At 42.0% G+C, this 22,958-nt stretch overlaps 1 protein-coding gene across 2 annotated transcripts in view; it reads left to right on the top strand.

Moving 5' to 3' along the window:
- LOC115398987 (cGMP-dependent protein kinase 1) overlaps window positions 1-22,958 on the top strand; it is a 91,412-nt gene that overhangs the window by 39,107 nt on the left and 29,347 nt on the right. For both annotated transcript variants that reach the window (XM_030106078.1, XM_030106077.1), the window contains exon 4: window positions 20,222-20,327. In XM_030106078.1, the coding sequence (XP_029961938.1) occupies window positions 20,222-20,327 (106 nt within the window). The remainder of the gene's footprint in view (window positions 1-20,221; window positions 20,328-22,958) is intronic.

Genomic DNA, 22,958 nt, shown 5'->3' with positions numbered 1-22,958 from the left:
AGAGAAAACAGAGTAATGTAATATTAGTAGGCCATGAATCCTGCAAAAGGAAAACTACAAATAAAAAATATTAGTTTTCTATGCTTGTTTTATTGAAGTTTGTGTCGCTAAATCTCCCCTTATTTCACATATCTGGAGCCAGTCCCTGCAGACAGTCAGTGTTAGGCAAGTCATATCCTGGACAGGTTAACATGACAAGCATGTTCTGAATTGAACTGGGGAAAAAAACTATATACGGTGCTCAAACAAAACCCACTTACAACTTACGCACAGAGCATCCAAACTCCACGTAGAACCAGGATACTGCAGGAAATCAATCTGATGGTGTCGGGCGAACTGGTAAACAGGAAAGAGAACTTCTCGTATCACATCCAGTTGTAGTCAAGGCACGACGTGACACATCCTCCAGCAGCCAGTCGTGCCAGTCAGCTTGATCTGCACGTTAATAACAGGTTGGTGGAAACATACACCGGATCAGCGGGAGCCGAGTGCAGCGACAGAAACCCCCTGTTTATTATCTCTTCAGAAGAATGCGTGATGTTAATGAAGGTTATCTTGGGTTCACTCGAAAGGGCAGTGGGAATATATTACACTAAATATATTATGAAAAACCGTTGTACTGTATATACCTAATGCATAAATGCATCAGATGCATATTCATGAAATCTCACTCACATCGAATTATATGCACAGAATCCGATACTCATCTCAAATTCACATTTCCTTTTGCCTAATGATCTCCGTAATTTGACATTTATGCTTTGCCTCTCCCTGCTAACGTGAAATTGACATAAAAAATGAAAATGCAACTCAATTAGCATGATGGAAGATTTTCATTCCCGGCGAATGTCGGCTAACCAAAACATGACGGGACCTGTCCTTTAAGATTAAGGACTTCACTTGTAGGAGTGTGCATGCGGGGCTGTGCGAGTCTGCACCATGCACCACCGCCTCATGAATATAGAGCTCCCACAAACCTTATTGCCAGGGGTGCCTGTTTATGTGTCCTTGTTACGAATGCTTTTTTACTTGAATTCGACCCAAAGAGACAGCGCTGACATGAGTAACAACCTACTTTGCGATGCATGCGCTCCGGGCTGCGTTTTGACAGGTGCCGTTTTCGGGGCGAAAATGTCTGCATGCTTGTTAGAGGGAACACGACAGCAAGCAGAGGGGTAATGATTAGCAGTGCTCCGATGTCTTGTTTTGTAAAAATCATATTGCGGCATCACTTAAAGAATACTAAACAACAGTATTGTTGCAGAGGCTCCTCAGAAAGGTCTTTGCAGCGGAGAGATAAGCACAACAGCCGTCCCTTACACCGGAGAGTGAGCAGAGAGTAATCTTTCAAATTAGTCTGAGAGAGGAAGACGTGCACGTGAGCGTGGGTAAGTGTGTGTGTAGTAGCCTGCGTCTGCTCAGTCTCAGGAATCACCCTGTCTGCTCTGAGTGAATCTTGTTTTGGCAGAAAGAGATAAGTTATGGAGGTTTTTTTTTTTTTTTTTTTTTTCCTCGGAGAATCACCGAGCTAAACGCACCGGCCTGTATGAAAGCAACGCAACTCTGTCGTGTTTAAATAGTAATAAGACTTTCAGCGAGTCCTCCAAGCTTTTTTTTTTTACTTACTTTTGCATTTATTGTGTTTGTAAAATATTTTCTGATCTAATTATTTCCCTGCTTTTTTTATTGTTTTATGTGTGATGTTTTATCCCTGCACCGGAGAGAAAATTCAAAGTGCTTACAAAACGTTCCGGCCGCATTTGAACATTTTTCTCTCCTGCACCCTGACGATAAACAGTAAATGCACGTCTCGCCTTTCTGTGACCTGGCACTGATACTCCGCAACTTCACACTATGTCTGCCACAGAATACCAAGCACCAGCTATTCGCCAGACGAAAAAAGAAGAAAAAAAAAAAACAAACCCAGGAATTTATGCAATCTGTTTTCATTGTGATTATAATCAAGCAAATGTTGGACGTAAAGCGCCCTCTTAACAAAACTTCTGTGATTGTGTTTTTTTTTTTTTTTGAACAGCAGACTGCGCGCTTTCAATCGGCACTTCAAATGTGTCCGTTTCCCTATAAATTCACTTCATCGCTGAAGCACTGACACATTTATGCACAATCCACTTGACAAATGTTTCGCATGCTAATAAGGGAAATATGTCTGCGCAAGTGTTAGCTGTCTTTCATATTAATTCTGATAATTATCCTGTTTTAGCTGCGATGTTAGTCACATTCAGCATTCAGGCGGTTTGTTTGGTGATACAATGCAAGCAGCGGCAGAGAGCTTGCAGATACACTTTGTAGCTGTCGGCTCCTCGCTTGTTCTGTTCCTGAGGATTGTTCATGAGCCGGATACAAGTCGTTCCTCAGTTCTCGGTGGGAGAGGTTCTTGCAGAATAAACCCTAGCTGGTGCCACCTTTGAAAAGACCCTTGCACAGAATGCTGCCAAAATCTTTCTTGTTCGCTGGAGATGCTGGAGAAATAGAAGTAATATTAGGTGCCAGACCTAAGATTCAAATGGGAAAAAAAAGTAAAAAGAAGTGGAACAGAGGAGTGATGGATAAGAAATAAAAACACATGTTGCATTCAAAGGGCCTGATTGTCAAAGATTCCATATGAACTTGGTTGCAGCCAAATTGCACCTTTGGTTTGCTTCTAAGTAATCAGCTGAAGTATTAGAAATATTATAATGATTGACACCAGATGTAAAGGGGATGTGTTTCTGCTTATGTCTGTTATAAAGATTGCTTTTTGTGCTTAGTGGCCTCCACTGCCAAATGAAATTCAATAACAGAGTTGGAACTGTTGGTGGAAGGAATCAACAAACATAATGAAGAGTTATGACGAGAAGAAAGAATTCGGCTTTAACAAAACGAAATACGGGGGATCATCTGCAACAAAGTCAACACTGTGAGAGAAATACAAAGAAAGAAAAGAAACTGAAAGCATGGCAAGACCTTAAGAAGAAAAAAACAAAAGAGAAAATGTCTCATAATAAAGCTGGTGCTTTTCCAGCTGATGAAATGTCTCTCATCATAACAGCGAGCCCTGCTACAGGGTGAACCCATTTGCATCTTCCTTTCTAACGTGTTAAATACAGACACAATCATAAACAAAGCAAACACTTTCAGGCAGGCTAAATCGTATTGCATGTGGTAAATTATTGCACTAGAATACACTCCTCCCAGTAAATTGAGCGCTCTGGTAGAAACGCCACATAATGCTTATTCATCAAGGCAAACATGCTACATGGAGGATGCTTTTCATTACGCGTCTGTGTCGGTGCAAACCTGATTCAGAGAGTCTGGTGATCAGCTTCCATATGATGACGTCCAGATTGTGCAATGTAAAGCTCTTTGGGTGCCGCTGAAGCGCCGGAAAAACTCTATATAAGTGAAATCCATTCACCACCCATTTGAATCTACTTGGAGTATGTAGCTGTCTTTTTTAAAGAAAACTTTTGGGATTTTTTTTTTAACTATAATGCATCTACTTTGGGAGATTTTTCACACTTTGGAGTTTGAAATCGCAGCATGAGAAAATCTCCAGTCACATTTGGTGAAGAGGGTACAGGCTGTGCTGAGCACAGAGGTGACCCCAGAGATGAAGACGTGAAGAATTCTAGACAGGCATATGTTTATGTGCAGATAATATGTAATGTGGAGATGTATTACCAGTAAAGCTGCCAAGACACAGAGTCAAATTGAATTAATTTGCTGTGAACCTGAGTCGGCTCAGCGTTGACCTGTGCGCCGTCAACCGGAAGAAACACGCTTTGAAGACTTTATGATAAGAGCCCTTAAAATCAGGAAAGCAAGGCAGCGCTCCCTCGAAAAGGAACATGGGAACAAAAAAAAAAAAAAAACACAGCTTATGCCACTGTGTCTTTTCCAATCTCAGGCCACTGATCATAATTGGATAGGCAACCGAGAGCAGAGAAATGAAAGACCAACGTGGAAGACATGCAAATGCAATGAAAGACAAACATGCAAACAGAAAGAAATGAGAGAGAAAGCAAATGGGCTGCACAGTTACGACGGCAGGTAAACAACCAATTAGACAAGCAGAAAAATAGAGATAATGCAAATAACTGAGAGAGTGGACCATCGGACGCAGAGGGGAATTGCTAATGATTGTTTGAATAAACACCGCCCAACAAAATTAGCATCTCATTTGTTACGACTGACATGTTCACAGTGATTTTGTTGAGGAAGTTAAGCTTTGTTAATCTTTTCCTCACCTCCAGTGTGAGGAGATTCGGGGGGAGCTGCAGCACCCCGGGACACAGGATTTGGAATCGGATGACCAAAGAACTTGCAGAAATGTAGAAAGAGAGAGAAGAAGAAGAAGAAGGCAGAAGGAATGACTTTGGTCGATAGAATCCCAGCCGGACCGAGTGGAGGAAAAGGACTTCTTGTCTGTTTCCATGGCTGCCATGGCGACACTGTTTCCAGAGCGCAGGAAGAAGCGGTGATGGTGAAATGGTGATGGTTGAAGGAACCCCCCCCCCAACCCCCCCAACCCCTCCATCCCTCCACCCCTCCACCCATCTGTTAGAAGTCGGGGTTGCTGCTGTGGCCGCTGTGTGTATTTTTACCCGACGTCTGCATCCGCAACTTGACGGTGTGACTTTGTTTTAGTGTGTGTGTTTGTGTGTGTTTGTGTGTGTTTGGGCTGCCGGGCCCCTGCTGCTGCTGTTGTCGTGATTCTCGGTCGGAGCGCAGGTGTGAGCCCGGAGCTACACGCTCTTCTGGGGCCCGAGACGGCTTGAAAGGTTAAAACACCCAGCGAGGCGAACCTCAGACAGCAGCGATATACAGTTAGTGGGTTGGAAAACAAGCCTGCAGGTGTTGCTTCAAACAGCTGCTTTTCTCGGGCATCTCTATGCTAATAGCCTCGTGTGGCGGTATGATCGCCCTAATAGCATGAATACAAAGTTTTCTTCTGGGGATTTATGGTAACTGAAAATAGCTCCCTTCATATTAATATTTATTTATTTTTTTATTACCTGTCTTGTTTTTTTTCCAGTGGGCATTTGCCTTTTTAGATACAAAGGACACATTTGCTTTACAGAAAAAGTTATTTGCTTGTGAAGTCGCTCCCCTGTGCCCCCTCAGTGGCACAGAGGTGCAATTATATTTAACAGCTGCTTCCTGTCTGCGCGCTCGTATCCCATCGACTGCACATCAGGTGTGTACAATGGATCAGATATTGTTCCATCTAAAAAAAAAAAAGATATTTGTACCCAAGTATTAAAGTAGCAGTGCCCAAACAAACAGCAATTTAAAAGGAAATACAAAAACAGATTCTTAAAAACAGGGGTTTCATAGTTTCCTGTGTTTATGATGATAAATATATGTTGATGTAAATATATAACAACAGCAGATATAGAGAATTTTATTTATTGTATCCCTCAAGTTTGGTACGAATGGAAATTAATAATTCATATTTATGCTTATCTAATGACGAATTGCAGTCATGTACTCTGGAAGTGGGAACATACTGATGACATTATGCAGGTGTTAAAAGACTTGGACAGGAAATACAGGAAGTCGGTGATTCTCATGTGTGGACTAATTACAAACTGTGTGTGTGTGTGTGTGTGTGTGTGTGTGTGTGTGTGTGTGTGTGTGCGTGTGTGTGTGTGCACCTGGGCACACCTCTCTCTGTTAACATGTTAAAGTTAAATGTCATGGGAAATTGAGGGCAAAGCAATATCTGCAAAAGTTATGAAATCAGAAAGTGTGTGTGTGTGTGCACGTGTGTCAGTATGTACAGAGACATGGAGACATGCTATGTGACTGGAAGTGAAATTCATAAAAAGATGTAGAAGAACTGCAAAGTCCTCCATCTGTTCAGCTCCAGTCTACTCCTGCAGAAGGAGCATCTGCAAGGTCTGTCCTCTGTAATGGCATTTAAAGTTTAACCATATTTAGTCTTGTGGGATTGTTGAAAAGCAGCCAACAGGCTGTCTTTTAGCGTTTGATCTGTGTGGGAGAGAGATAATTGTTAGTTAGCTGTTATCTGCTGTGCTCCAGTGCAGAAGTTGTCCATCTTCTAGCATTATGGCAGCTTTTTAACAGCCTCCTTAGGAGCATTACCGCCTCCCTCCCTCTGCAGCAGGGTCAGGATTTTAACACAGAGGACAGATTTCAATCAGATTTTTAGTCCGCACATGGGGATTAGCTCTATGGCTGCGTGTAAATGAAAGTGTCTTTTATGTCATCAGTATTTTATCTGGAGGAGAACCACTTAAAATGACCGGGGTAATGGGGTATTAGTACAGGGCCGGGTGCTTGAGAGGGACATCAAAAGCTCAACCTTCTGAGAACAAACTGGGACAAATGACTCACACTCTTGCCTTTTTTTCTTTTTTGGACTTAATGATTTTACCAATTGGGTGATCTGTGAAAACGGGCTTCTGTAAAATTTCAGTAGACGATGTGGAGCCGGATGCTTCCCAGCGTTTTCAATGGATCACGAGTCGTACCCACGGCAAAGATAACAAACATGCATGTAGTCAATTGTAACCAGATTGCTGCGTTCACAAGAGCCGAGCCAGTCAGAGGGAGAAAGTGGGGCTGATATTTCCTCCAAGAGAGAAGAAGCACTGATAAAATAAGTAGTGTGCAGCAGCAGAACAAGCCGCATGGCCAGCAGAGCAGTTCAAGGACAGGGTGAGAAGAGGACAATGCACTGTTTGTGGATCAACTGTTTGCAGGCTGCTTCCGTTACGTAACTCGCTGCGTTCGCGCTCGCAGCTTCTTCTCGCGACTCTCATTCATAGTGTTGATCGTCCCGCTGGCTTTGGTCGCGGCTTTCAAGTAAATTTTGGTTTGCCAACTCCTGCTGACCTTAGCAGGAGGCAGTGCGGCTCCCCTGATGTTTCCTACCATAAAAATGCAAATTGCTGACTTCCAGTCCCAAGACCTAACCTAATTTCATGCCCCATGAGAACAGGATGATAGTGAATAAATTGTGATATTTATCTTTATAAATTTCTTTCCCTATTATGTGTCTAGGCGCCGCCAATAAAGAGCGAGGACAGGGGGCGGCTTACGAATCCCAAATCAAAAAGATTTTTTCCCTTTAGAGCTCAGAATTTATTGTTGAGCATGTTATTTAATTTCTGAACCATGATTATGTCACTGAATCTGATAATACCAGCTTTTTAGTCTTAACAATAGGTTTTTGAAGTGCTCTGCATTTGAGAAATTATTCCAGAGTAGGTCTTGAGTTGTCAATGTCAGGATGATGAAGAGAATCACTGAACAAAAATGCAGTGATTAGTAATTGTAAAATCAAAATTTATTGCTCTCTTGAGCTATGGAGCGTGACCTGTATGGGGACAAGTGAACAAAAAGACTTCAGAATGCGTGGAATCAGGGAAAGGATGGCATTTAAACCCAAGTGTTTGGCGATGAAAGCAAAAACAAATCAAGCTTTTCGCCTTTTATGTCAGTCCCACACACGACCAAGCCATGTTCAACCTCACCTCTTTCACTTCCGCACCAAGCTGTCCAACACGAGCTGTTCCCGAAGTACCCGTCCATTCTGTCCACTCCCAGTTAAAGCCTTGACTTCCTCTCGTCTTCCCCCTCCGGTCCAGCCTTCCGTCAGTAACACTGGATCTAATCCATCCAACAAAGAAGCCGTCACGTCCCGTCCTGTCGACCTTCCCCTTCTATTACAGATCGCTCCTGACACCCCATCTATTTCCAATCTATCCTGTCTGAACTTTCTTCTCCGCCTCCTACAAACCATTCGCTGCTTTGAATGGTCGGCCTCAAATACTTGAACTCCTGGGTCTCCTCACTGTTTCACCGCTGCGAACAAGAAATGTCTCAGTGTTGAGTCGTCAAGTTTGAAAGCCGGTTAAATGAAGACTGAATCTTACTGATTTCAGTGAAGTTCTAAGACGACCGTTATGAGAAGATCCTCATCTTATGTCAGTGTTTTGGATCCTGTAATTCTTTACTAAATTGGTGAGTATAGGATATTATCATCCTGAAAAATTGCATCCATCTATCAGACTCCTTGTTGGCCAAAGTCTATGCCGTGAATTGTAACAGCTAATTGAAAAATGGTGAGCAGATGGGTAGCAAAGTCGAGACAAACTGAAAACGAGCAGAGGGAAATGCGATTGCCCAGAATATATTGGAGCATGCTAACGAGAGCTAGATTGGAGTTAATTAAATCAATTTCCTAGTTATATCATTAGATTTGAATACTTTTTCACCAACAATATCATCACATTCTATCCAGCTTAATTTCCCCGCATTTATCATTCTGAGGAGTTTAATACACTTATGGCATCGTTATTTTTTTTTTTTCAAGTGAGAGCTGTGGTAAGTGATTAGCATTATGTGCTTATACAAGGAAACATAAATGGATTAAATAAACATGAGCGTCATGTTCACAAGTGCTTTAGTTAAATAAATATGAGCTGGATAAGAGTTTTACAAATATGTAGAGAGCAACATATTTGGCTAACTACAATTAGAGAAAAGCTTGTAAATTATTTTAATGGGGAAAGCTTTCGTATCTTGTAACTCACATGAACCAAGATGTAGAATAATGGAACTAATGACTGAAAACTAATTTGTTGAATTTGCAAATATCAATTAATCCCAAACTTGATCTCATGGAAGCTATTGGAATCAAATATTAAAATTAAAAAAATTATTCCCACTTCCATCCAACTGGGGTGCACAGGACGTACCTCTCAATATTTGCCTAATCAACGATGTGACCGGTTGGTGCGTGCTATAATGTCCGCGGATGTGCCGGTAGTGGTTGCCAGTGGCAACGCAATGAAACGGAAACTAGCTGCTGGCGGCTGAATGATAATGTTTCTTCCGAGCCGGCCAGCAGGTTGAAAGCAGAGTGAATTTCCAAAATGGTCACCCACTGCCGAAACTGTCATTTGAATGTAATAATCATTAGAACACTGCTTCATCACCGTATGCGACAGAACAAGGCATTCATAAGATCCGAGCCACTAAGCGGCTGGACTAGCGTTCGTCTTATGATTTATTTGGCACTAGTAATGATGACTTTCTTCATGGATTTCTCTCAAACAGACCCCAACGTTGGAATCCAGCAGAGAAAAGAGGCTTCACATCTGAATAATTGCAGTTTCATCAGAAAAATTGAACACAAGTGGCATTCACACACACACACACACACGGACACACATAGAAACGACTGTGCTCACACTCACCGGCGTTCAGACAGCCGCTCACACACTGACACAAACATGGATTCATCACATTGTGCCAGAGCAGTGGGGGGAATTATCACTCCGGCTTCGCTCGTTATTTTTGGGTGCACAGATTTGATGTTTTTTTTTCTTCCCTTCAGTGGGATGCAAAACATCAGCCTTGATTGACAGAAGGCCTTATGAAATTCAAAATGATACAAGATATTTCCTTGTTTTTCTCGGAGCTGAAAAAAGAAACACTCTTACATTATTTTTTTTTTGTCGTTTCAATGCTGATGCCGAAGTTGTTATCTCATCCAGAGCAAGATTACCTGAGGTGTAAAGTGACTAAAAGACAACGTGAGCTCTATGGTTTTTACGTGGTTCTCGAGATATTTCTTTGCGTGACAAATCTGTAATTGTACATACTTCAGTGTGGTGCTTGAATAGTCTACAGAAGTCGAAGAAAGTACCACCCGATGCGGCTTGTGCCGTGGCCTAAAAATAACCCAGCTGCTGATGAATCGCAAACACACTTCATTTCCTCCGTTTGATTTTTTTTGCAGACGAGCAGACTGAAATTCATCAGGTTATTCAAAGCGATTTCCTTTGTGGCAAATATTTTCTGGTTGATTGTCTATAATGATGAAGACAACAAGCAATTAAAATGTATCTCACAAACCGTCAAGAAAGCAATTTATTCTTTAAAAAAGGTTTTTTTTTTTTTTGGATAAGCAGACATTTATCTCACCTGTCCTCCTCTTTTGGGCTGACGTCGTCAACATAGGACATTCTCATGAGGCCAGCGTGACGTGAATTTGTTTTGCAGTTGAAAAATAATCAGAATAAATAACTTGAATCCATATTAATCAGATTGATCAAAGGTTTAAAAAAATTTAAACAACAGTGGCTCTTTTTTGATTTCTGCCTTCTGAGTTTGCCATCGTCTCACCCACCTTTAATCCTCCACTTGGTGAGACATCCGTCATTAGTGAACCTGCATTATTTATTCCACCGGCTTGTTATTATTCATTACTGTGAAGACGGCTGGAGTTGTTGCAGCTGCACCTTGTCTGAATTTGCATTCAGGGACTGTGAAGCCCTGAAAATACACATCATTCATCTACTACTAATTTATTTGTCTTATCACTGATTCATCTTCATAATTAAAATAGCCAGTCCCGCATTTTGTGTGTTTTTGCGAGTCTCTGCCGTCCCTGGAGGGGTGTTCGTTCATTCTCTCTGAACCCTGCACAAACTCAGTTTATGACATTTGTGACTAACATTTGCTCAAGACGCATATGACAGCTCTCATCTCATGAAGACTTCCATCATTATTTTGGAACATTTCAGCAGTGCTCAGACTTTTCTTTCAGCACCACTGTGGGGTTCATATTCACATAAAGATTCATCTGTCATCTGTCCGTCCATCCATAAGTTGATAATGAATGAAGGCAAAAATACCCTGGACAGGTTGCCAATCGCACACACAGTGATTCACATTCATACCTCTGCAAAGTGTAGCTACCTTTTAGCCTCAACGCTTATTTTTGCCCCGTGGAAGGCAACCAGAGCACCTGAAGAAAACCCACACACCCACAGGAATAACACAGATCGCCCCCGGATAGCCCCCAGACTAGACTCTGGGTTGTTATTGCTGTGAGGTGAGTCTGCTGCCTTCTACAGAACCATGTGCCCCAGAATTATTTCAACATGGATCATTATATATCGCCAGGATTTGCTTGTTAACACCATGAAGAAAACATCTAATGACTCCAGCGATGTCTCCTTGCACCAACATGATGTTAACATCGATAAAATACAGTATATTATAATATAAAATGTGTCGGAAACTTTGTTCTAGCATTCATGTTTACAGCTTTTTCATTCAGAATGCAGTTCAGTATCTCGCTCCTACGACCCGACAATCAGACAGCCAAGCATAAGTTTATGCCACAGAGTTCATCCACCCTCATTCTTCTGTTTGCTCCCTTTGATCCATTGACTTGAATCTGCTCACAGATCCACTAACCCACATTCAGTTTCACGGAAATGGAGCCCTTGATGTGGTAATACCCTAACACGACTGTTTACCTGCGTTCTTACAATCAGCTGACTCTCTGGATGCTTTTCATGGACATTGACAGACTTGCCTGCTGTCTGGGTGACTGTTATCTGTGAGTTCTGCTTAGATTTTCAGTGTGTAACCACATTGAACTGTGCTAGATTTTTATGTTATTGAGTCTGAATTTTCATTCAGGTTATTTTTCAACATTTTGTATTGATTGATGTGTAAAGCACTTGTGACACTTTTCTCTGAAAAGTGATTTCTTCCTTCTTCTGTACCTGCATACACATAAAAGCAGTGAATTCTGCTCAGTGCATTTTTTTATATCTGCAAAACTATTGACATTGGCATTGGCCGGCTGCTGTACTACAGGCTAATTGATTTGAACACGATATTCATTATACCTCCAATCTGTGGAAGCATGCTCGTGTTTGCATTGAGCTTGAGATCTCACAGAGCTGCGAGAGTGGCTGTACACTCTATCTGCACTGTGTCTTATGATGTTCTGCTCCGTATCAATTTGTGTATGCGAGTCCTTACTTTAAAAGTCCCAATCCACTGCCTTCCAGTCTCAAAGCTAGCATTTCGATTCCCATCCCTGCCCGCCCATATGTTGAAGTGTCCTTGGGCTGAACTCCCCAATGGCGAGTGAGTACTGTCAATGGCAACCACTGCTACTGGTGTTTGTGTGAGTGCTTCAAGACTGCTGAAGTGGTGAAAACATGTAATATAAGACAAGGCCATTCACCACTGGAAATAGACAGCGGTGAATGGTGAGGGCATCTTGATATTTTGGCCCGATTATTAGAAATAAAGACAGCAGAATGGCAGGAACACCTTTCAGTGTGATACACTGCTGTGCACTACCGCCACCCACGGCATCCTCGACATGAAACATCCTTTGTCGGTGCCGAAATTGAAAAGTAGTTATTACTGCAGATGTATGGGAGACCTTTTTCACTGGTTCACGGTATTATGCATGTGCATTAGCTAAAGTGAGCAGTGAGGGTATATTTTCAGCGCTTATTCAGTGATCACACTGTTAAATTAGACAAGATGCAGCACACGGTTGTGATAGTTTAATATAAAATACAGACTCAGAATCACCAAAGTCATTCGAGTTGATCCTTTGTGGACTGGAAACATTTTGTCAATCTGCGTTGTAACTGTCTAGATGTGTGTGGCGCAGCTTTCTTCACCAATACTAGTTTAAACCATTGCTGGTATCCCAGAGGCCGATTTCATGCTGACACTTTTGTTTAAAAGCTTAAACTGTTCAGAAACTTCAGCTGCAGCTGTTTCCAGAGCTGAAAAAGCTCCAAACATGGCTATTTATGTGATCAGCTGTCATCAGAATTAGTTTGGGCCGCTGACTTGACGATTGTAACGCACCTGCGTGCAACATTTACACAGCTGTAGTTCTCATCGCAGCGGCAGGTGGAAGAAGAAGCTGCTGTCAGCCAGTGAGCAGGGGGCCCGGTAATTAGCAGGGAACTTTCCCTCCATTTGAAAAGAAAGAAAGAAAAAAAAAAAATCGCACACGTATTCACCCTAAATTATTAAATAGAGTTCAAATATTTATCCTGTAACACAAGGCCTAAAACAGATGCATTTGATCTCTTGATATTTTGGTATTGATCCACAGTACACTGCTACATGACGGTGCCGAAAGAAAAGCAAATGAATCATTAGAATCTATTCACAGTGGAGGGAGCTGCTGCGGTGCAACAACAGATAAGATAAGCCGATGATTCTGATTGCAGTGTGATGTTGACACTGTAAAAAATGTATTGGTTTTCAGCAATTTTTTTTAACCCTTTGCAATGCTTTTATTGAAATGATACATCCCTGCATGAGATATGATGACGATGCACACGTTTTTCTGTGTGCAGTGTTCAAGCTCAAGCACAGTTGTGTTCATAGCCAATAAAATTTCAGGTTCAACGCTGCAGAACTCAACGATAAAGAAGAGAATCTTGGCCAGACAAAAGGGACAAAACAAAACAAAAACAGCCCCCATTTCACTGTTCAGCAATGTTTACTTCATGACTGTCATTAATGTATAATTGTCCATTTGAAAGGAACAAAGAGACGCAGAAGTTAACAAACATAGTCACTTGCCCAATAAAATTGTGGAGATGACCTGCTGAGGCAGAAAATTATGGTAAAATGAAAAAGAAGAAGACATGTATTGAGCTACGTGGCCAAACTTTTGTCATTTCTTTTGTCACTTTTTGGCATGGATTGTCATTTCCATTAAACTTGCTAGAATGGCTGTGTACTCCACGGTCACTAATTTGCATGTGATTGTGCAACAAATTTGCACAATTTCCCCCCAAAAGTTATCCATGATTGATCTGCTTTGTTCAGACTTCATTACGATCTGAAGATTCAACCTTTCCGAATGATTTCAAAACAACCAAATTATGTTTGCTGTGACGGATTTTCCACAAACATCACAGCAAATCTTGAGGAGATATTTCTTAAATGACTTCAGTAAATTCTCCCAGGAGCAATGATGAGGTCCACTTCTGACAGCGGGTTTTGACTCGGAGGTAATAATGGTTTTCCATGAGATTACTGACTCACTGCTCGAGCTGTTCATGTCTGTCAAGCCATGTTTACCACTTAGCCTCAGAATGAATGAGTGCACATCTGTAATCACAAGGCTGTCATCAAAAGGACCCCTTTTTATTTCCTTTCCCCCCCCCACCATAATGGAATATGCTTTTATACACACCATAACTCAGTCTTGCGCGTGTTTGTGATGGATTTCTAAACACCATCAGCTGTAGTTGATGGAGGTAGGGTTTTGCTAATGTTCCCCAGATGAGTGGATAATGTTGAAAGCATCTCCGATTCCATCGCCTTTTGATGGCTCGTTTCCAGCTTCAACCTAATGACTGTGTCCTGTCTAAGCTCAGTGTTAGAGTTTTCTATCTGAATATTATCACTACAAGAAGTCTGGTTAACACTTATTTATTTTTCAATCGATGCAGTTGGACACAAACTGCTTTTGAAAAGATAGATTTTTTTCTTTATATCAAAAAAGAAGCGCAAATTCATCGAGTCAGTAAAAGAAGGTGAATCTATTATTCTTGAAACAAAAGCCTTGTTGTGACGAGTGTAGCGCTTTGTGTGTGTATCTGCTGTGTGTGTGTGTATGGACAGCAGGTGGGATGATGCTCAGCTCATTTCTTCACAAGCAGCTGCTGTTTCAGATCCAGGGACTCCCACTTCAGGTGACTGCTGGAAGAGCTGGCAGCCGGAGACGTCCTCAGATTAATCCAGCTAGTCTCCTGTGCTGAGGTTCCCCGAGATGTGAGAACCATACGATAAGCTTCCTACATTACACCAATTTTCCAGTTCAGAATAAATCATGCAAACTGGAGATTGTTTTTTTCTTGACACAGGGATGTGAGAATGTTATCACATGCATTGGCTACTGCCAAACACAGCATTAATAACAATAATTATTTCATCCAAACTATGCGGAGAATTCTCCTAATGTTTCCCTTTTCTTCTGGCTCTCTGACACTGTCTGGCGCAAATGACCTGTCCTGCTTTCTCACGCTCTAAAAAGCTCATCTAGATGTAATCAGACTTGGCTGATGTTATTAATGACTTAGGGGGGAAAGGAGATTACGCTCGCGCACCCTACAGCCCTGGCAGCATCACTCCCATAAGGCCTCCCCAAACAAGACACGCAACGGAGTATAGCACTCACGCCATTTTTTTTAAAATGTGTACGAGATTGTGTGTGTCAGAGTCAGTGAGAAGAAAAAAAACGGTTGATCTTTCTCATTTTCGGGGGAGGCAAAGTGGGTGGAAACCGCAGGTGGCGATGGCGACGACAGAGCTTAAGTCACAGGAGCTTAAAGAAACGTCGACGGACGGACACATTTGTTAAAGCGACGGTGGAAGCAATTTCGTTGCCCTCCAACCCAAACGGCACAACAATAATTCTGCGTGAAAAGTCCTTGTGGTGGTTGCTTTCTCTAATTAGTTTGGAGACACCGTTCCCCGCTCTCGGAGCCACATGACCCCAGGTTAATCATCTACAACATCTGAAATGATAATTCACCGTCAGCCGTGTCCCGATCTCCAGCGCGGCGCCGAAGACACGTGTTTATTTTTACTTCCAGGGGTTTCCGACACATTTGCTTTGCTGCATAACAAAGATTTGATTACTAGTAAGTAGAAGAGAGAGATGCACGGAGAGCTCATGTGTGTATATGTACATATTTCTTGTGAATAATCTACAATAGCGGGGCTCATCCGTCATCATCCTGATGTTTTTCTCCGCTGGAGAGTGCATGTTCGGGCTCAGCGGTAGGTAGATGAAAATGCAGATTATTAGTTCAAAAATATGCAGAGAGAGAGAGTGGGAGACAGGGGAGGAAAGCTTATTTTTTGCACTTGTATTTTCTGGAAAATGCAATTTACATGGAGGTGTACGCTGAGAAGTGCTTTATATACATGTATTTTCCCCCCATTAGTGCATATATTGTTGGACTTCTTCACTGCCTGAAACACCGTCTAATCTTTAAGCACCACTTTAATGCAGCCCTTTGGCATCTCTGTTGGAAAGGACAGATGCTTTTTTTACCACGTGTGAATCATCACGGACCAGATGCACTCTGTCTTGAGTCATTTTAACGCCAAGCATGTGACACTCAAAACAAAACAAAACAAAATATATATATATATATATAGTTCCATCTTTGTGAACCTTCGACTCTCCCTGGATGTAAATGTCATGACCAGCAAACACAGACAACTGCTCACCTCCTATGTTTACATAATTTAATGAGCTAAAATTGGATTACCAGAACAAATACGCATGGAGCATTTACATAATGCCCCGGGCTCAAATTCACTTACAATGAATTATGACTGAGGCAGATGAATGAGTGAGTCCCACCGTTGCCAGCTTTGTCTTGCGTTATGTCACATTGCTGGCACCCATATGCACGTTTCCTCTCGCCGGTTTTAAACACAGATCCTCTCATGTGGAGTCTGGCACGTCGGAGGAGCTGGTTGTCCACTTTCGCCAGCATCCAGAATTGAAACTATTCATCCATTGTTGCAAATAATTGATGGATGAGGGATTTGCAATCACTGCATCCAAGGAGGGAGAAGGAAAGGAGGAGCATGACCGAGCGGTAACGTGCTCGGCCGCGGGCTATGAATAGCCATCCTTCATCTGAGGTGGGATTATGTTGAATTTAGAGGAGCTTTCAGGGCCGAAGAGGAAAGAAACCCCCAATAAGCGTGTTCAACAGTCATGAGGAGGGTGTAATACTGAGATTAGTATGTCTTTAATTTAACCCATTACACCATGAAGCCATAAATGTTCTCAACCCTCGGGAACCAGATGCAGCACGAGACATGTGCTGGCCTTTACTCATTTACATTTCATTGAATAAGTTAGCATTTTATTAGTCTTTAAAAAGAAATTTTTCACTCGGTAATCGCCCACTGCGGCTCTAAAACTGTAATATACAGTTCCCTCCAGGTCCTGATTAGTTAGAGTAAAATTTTAAAATGATATTTTTGTGCAGTTTACATGCACTGACAAAAGCCAGCGAGCGCTGAAGCCTGTGGGAAACGCCGTAATGTGACTTTTCAATTGCATAATGAACGAGTGTATCGAGCGTCAGCTGGCTGTTACGCGCCTGAACCACTACTTTTCATATAAACACGGCGGATTGCAGGTTGGCGCTCATCGAAAGGTCACTGTCACAGCGGCAGCTCTTCACAAAAGCATCAATTTGATAACGTTTGATCCACAACAAGCCAAGTCCACCTCCTCTGTCTGCACGCGGGCTTTGAGTGGCAGCTGACACACATCAGACACACTCCGCCACAATGCCTGCATGTTCGGCTGAGGCCGGTTTTCGGTGTTCTTAGGAGAATGAATGAAACTTTTCTTCTCCATGTCTACTGCAGGCTTTAACGGACGTGCTTGTTCTCAGACGCTCATGATTCTGCCCGCAAACTGTGACTGAGATTGCCTAGAAGTGGGCAACAGAACAGCTGTTTCGATTCGAGGCGACAGTGCAGTCTGGAGCAACTTGTCTTCACTACGCTCAATAGTTTTCCTGGAGCTAGAACTTAATGTCAGGTCTCAGTTGGATTAAATTAAACCGTCTACCCCCCCCCGTATATACATTATACATTTGTGGACTGTTGCATGCGGTTACTGTGTATCGTTTTTAAAAGCCCCTGTGCCTGTGGAAATGACACACAATCAACTTCCTCGAAAACATTTCACAGACAACGTCCGTTCTGTTCCCCGGCCTGCGGCGCTCCGTGCATCCACAATGCCGCGCAACTAATGCCCGGCAACCCATGAGCATTGAGACATTCATCTGTGCCTGCGTACAGGATAACTAGCTCCCCGAGTCTCATTGCAATTTAGCCAAGACTCAGAATAATACGTTTACCTAGTGCACTGTGCTGGAGGCTCCCCTACATATCTTATTTCCCAGTGCCCTATACTCCCACTTCCCGCCAAGGCAATCTATTGTTCACTTCATAGTGACCAGTGAGGCTAATCTCCCACTCTTGTTGCTTCAGGGTCAAATTAGAAGGCTACTGTAAGAGTTACTCTTTAGATCTTGACCTACAGTCTATCTTGCAGTATTTAGTTTGCATCTTTTTCTTTTTCCACCTCTAGTATCCACACTTCTGCGTCTGCGGACATGTCTATATATGTCAAGCTTTGCGTTTCAGCGTTTCCGCTCCAAGGAAATGTCTTGAAGTAAAAACAGTGTCAGGCTCTGTAATGAGGACGACTCTCTGGTGGTTTGGCCCGATTTTACACAGCTGCCAAATGTGCATACAGAAATATTTGTGTCATACATACAGTCCAGGCTTATTATATATTTATATTTGCACATGTGGGATTGTGCTTTTAGCTGTACTCTCACCTCTCTGTGAGGAAGTATCCTCACTCGGTATGGGAGTGGTGCACTGGGTGTGTGAGCGAATGTGTGTCACACTTATTAAGTGTAACGGTATCAGATAAGGTTGGCCCACAAAGCTGCTCTTCCTGAAGAGACACACTGATTGCCCATCAGCTGCAGAGGAGCTGATGTGCAGCTTGTCTCCTCGCTGTTGAGAAATAGCTGTGAAAAACCTTTATATAATCAATACAGGCCACACAGTATTAACAGAACTTGAGTTTTTTTAATCTTTTAAACTACGAAGAAGTGTCACACTGGGAGGGTGAGATAAAACGAGCAGCTCAAACAAGAGACAAGCCCACTCAGTCAAATGTTATCTACATTTTTTGTCTAATATTACCACAATTCCCCGTGGCTGGAGGGCGCTCCCGGAGGATTTCCAAGTATTTTTGGAAGGTCACATTGTAGATTTTCTCTATATTCTCTGCCTTTGCTCTCCACACTCTGTTTTACAGCCACAGAATTGAAGCAAAGAGCTAGAAATAGGAGCTCTTTTAGCAGATAGACAATGATACTTGTTACTTTGAAAAATACCAGTTGTGAAATAATTACCACGAATTGCCTGTTAACGAGAAAAAGTGCGGAATTTTGGGAGTCTTGTCTTTTTCAGCGAGATGAAATATTGAGTTTTTCTGTTTTGTTATGTTTCTGCTCCAGCAGCCCAATTTCTTCAGCGAAATGGCTTTGAATGGGGATGTATAATGACATTCAGCTGCGGGTTAGAAGGTCTATTGCTCTGATGAAAACCTGCATGGCCTGATTTTCAGCAGAGTGTTCTCTTCACAACAGAGATCTGTTGAGGTGAAACATACTCTGATCAAAAGTGACTTCAGAGGGCCTCGGAGAAGGAGCTGCTGAGGCTCCGACAAGAGAAAATAGCGAGAGAACGAATATTAAAAAAAAAGAAACCCGGGCCTCCATCAATAACCAGCCAGAAATAAAAGTGGAAAAAGAGATTTAGCTCTTTGAAGGTTTGAGTATTTTGCAAAGATCGTTGTAAAACCCTTTACATTATTCAAGGAGGTGTCAGAAGAGGTGTTGCATATCAGCCGTACATATTGGGCGTCTGCTGCTGACCCAACTCCACAGTCAGTCCGCAAGAAGAAAATCACTCAGCATGGATTTTTCCTTAGAAAGAGGCAGCAGAGGAAACTCTCCAAAGTGTTCCAGAACAGTTCATGCTTGCGTTAGAATGAGCAAGCAAACAGCAAAAAGAAAGTTGTGTTGACAAATGAGACACGATGTTCGATTTAAACCGCAAAAACACGTTGGAATACCATTAAACCAGCATTGTATAAAATCCTGCTGTTTGCAGTTTGTTCCTCAGGGAGAGCGCAGATTCTAATCATTGTAGGAACAATTAATTCAAAATTATACAGAATTATATGAATGTTTTTTTTATGTGAGGTTTAACTTAATACTAAGGAAACAATGTTTGATAATTGCTCTTAATGTGAAGAGTAATCAGTGACTCTGAAAGGGAAAAAAAAAAAAAAAGGCAGCGTCAAGGCAGATCCTGACCTTAAACCAATTAAAACGCTCCAGCATGACTTGAAGCAATCATGCCTTGAAGCCATCCATGAGAGGTATTTTAAAAATACCAATTAACTCCCAACTGCTGAGTAAAGAGTAATTGTCCAAAGGCATCCTATTTGCTCTGCAGGTCCGATCGGAGGCAAGAAAAAACATCTGATTGGAGATTAATTCAACAAGGCTGACAACGCCTGAAGGTTCACACATTTCAGGTTTTCTGTTGTTCAAACACGCCCAGATCCCATAAACAGAAATGACTCTCCTTTCGTTTCACTTACATGTAAAATTCACAAGGTCCTTACCGTGTGCACTGGCACATCTCTCAGGCAGGGTTCGCACTGTAGATACATTCTGCATGCTCATTTAGTATTCCGATTACCTGAGGGTAAAAGCTCTCTTTCATGACAATGCTTTTATGTGTGTGTGTTTTTTTCTTGCAGCCCTAACAAATGTGAAGCTGTGGGCCATTGACCGACAATGTTTCCAGACGATCATGATGAGGACGGGTCTCATCAAGCACACAGAGTATATGGAGTTTCTCAAAAGGTGAGGAGCCGAGACGGATCGTCCCACAGTGACGGGTGAATGAGCCGAACAGGTCTTTGATCTGGAATCCAATGAAAGAATTAACGAAATGAATTCAGGAAAGAGGAAAAAAAAAAATGTGCGAGCTATTCCTCAGAAGATTCTTTTCTCTTCCTTTTTTTTTTTGCAAATAAATCCTACAACGCAGCATTAGTGCCTGGTGAGCCACGGAAGGTGTCATTCAAACACCTTGTACCTGTGTCATCGCTTCTTTAATGTCCTTATCGGCATTGGAGAGCCCTGAGCCCCAACCACTTCTCCATAGAGACGCCTATTATCACTTAAAAGGCCTGCAGACTCCTTTTTCTTTTTTTTTTTTTTTGGCCTGCATGAAGTGTACGATAAAAGAAGCTTGCATCAAAAGACAGAGGAAGAGCAGCGAATGGTGATCAAAATGCATGAGATGCAATTACAGTATAAATCCGCCTCATCCGCTTTCTCTGTTCAACTTCCCTGTTTTAGCGTCAACCACTTTGGTCTTCATCAAGGCAATTATGAAAATTGTATCACGTCTTCTCTGTAGCACTACTCTGTTTTCATGATCATGTGACTCTGGCAGAGTTAGAAGTGGGTGGTGGTGTGCGCCGTCACTCCTGCACTCGATCTGTTTGAATTACATAACAGCAGCACGCATTTTTATCAGTATGATCATGTCTGCTCAACGCAGTCTGAGCAGCCACAGTGATCAGGATCAGACTCTGTTGTACTTCCTTCAGCTAACAAGACAGCAGGTTGGACTCTGCTCGACGAGCCCGCTGCAGAAATCACCCCCATTTCCAGCAAATATATATTTTTATCATTGACATTTATGTTTTTAGTGGAAAATTACCATCATTGTTAAGTCAGTTTTTGTTGCCGGTCACCTTCACGATTTTCTTCTTGCGGAAACCTTTTTTTGAAGCTGGATAACAACACTGCTGTTTTTCTGCCTTGTGTGTGTGTATGAGAGGGCTACAGGATACTGAGAGCCTGTAAAGCATACACACACACAGATTGTTTTAAGCTCTTGAAGAAAATATCAAGCTGTTTTTTTTTTCTCTCTCATGACGACAGGAAACCTGCTCTTTTGTATTTTGCCGTATCTTCAGAGACCTCACACACAAACAAGGCCAAAAATACATTTCTGACAAAGTCAATGTTTTATATTCTCAGACAGGAGCTATTTCGGTAATACCATTGAATAAATTAAGACTGCAGCATGTATTCTACAGCGGGAGAGCTTTGGCCTCTCAGAAGGGTTAGTGTAACAGTCCAGCAGATTAACTAAATATTTAATACAGTGTTTGCACGGCTTGATTTGGGATCAACGAGTGTGTTTGCTTTCTAAAAGGATGGTCCACGGGGGAACGTTTCAGATTCGATACCAACATTTGTTAATACACAGCTCACAAAAAATCATTATTCCAGTTTTGCCGCTCGGAGACAGATCCAATTTAAGAGCACCAACAAACACACTGGTCCCTGTGAGTTTTCTGCCCACCCGTTTAACAGCTGCGAAATTATATATTTTCTCTCACAAGTTGTGGAGGAGGAAGGCTGATGAAAAAACTGTCAGAGAAATCCCACATTGTGCCACATACGGGACATGAGAGTACTTGTGAAGATTGTGTTATTATCTCTCTCTCTAGCACGTATTTCAGATCATTCAAACACATTGTTCTGGGGGGGCTGTAAAGTGTCTAACTGGCGACGGCATCTTTGGCTCGACTCCCCTACCTCCACCTGCGTCCTGTTGTATTGATACAAACCACAGAATAAAGGTCCTCCACTCCTCCTTTTTTTTTCAGGAGAATCGGTGAGGATTTGCGACACGGGAGACACTCTCAGACGGATTTTATTGTGCGTTTAGTGGTGGTGCAGGTTTTTAGAAACCTATCCAGATGTGGGTGGGTGGATGGATGGATCGATACAATGGCTTTGTGACCCCATCCGTCAGTAAGCAGCTCAAAAGTAAAGTCCCAGAAAAAGTTTCAGTTCAATATTTACTGGATCATTTGCATGGCACCCATAGCAGTACTCCGTAAAGTAGAAAAACTATTCAATTCAGCTTTATTTATATAGTGCCAGTTACAACACAGTCATTTCTCAGCTGCTTTTGCAGAGAAAACCCAACAGTTCCACATGAGCAAGCATCAGCGACCGAACTCTTTTAAAAGGAAGAAACCTTTGAAGAAATGTCATCTTTATTTTAAAGATGTTGACATTTTTGTGATTCCAGACAAAATGTATTTAGTAGAAGTTTTTATTAAGTATATAAAGTTTAAATAAAGAATAGTGCAATAAAAGAAAGAAAATGAACCTAATAAAGGAGAAACAAATTGAGGAGTGTTTGTGCCGTTCAAAAAAGTGAATTATATCATAATGAAAAATATTAATAAAGACAATAAGTCCACTTGCCCACTGGTGTGGAAAAAAAGAACAACAAAAAACTGGGCAATTATCACCAGGCAAACTTCATCTCAGAAATACTCCTGTTGCTCATTTTCGATGGTGTTTACAAAATCAACCGAAGAATTGTTCCTTACGACCGCAGCGTGCCTTCAGAGCAACGGTGTTAGAACAGATAATTGCAAAGGCCGCATTAATGCTGCC

This window comes from Salarias fasciatus, chromosome 13 (genome assembly GCF_902148845.1).
Source record: "Salarias fasciatus chromosome 13, fSalaFa1.1, whole genome shotgun sequence".
In the NCBI taxonomy this organism is placed as follows: Eukaryota; Metazoa; Chordata; class Actinopteri; order Blenniiformes; family Blenniidae; genus Salarias; species Salarias fasciatus.
This window is presented reverse-complemented; position numbering and strand designations above follow the sequence as displayed.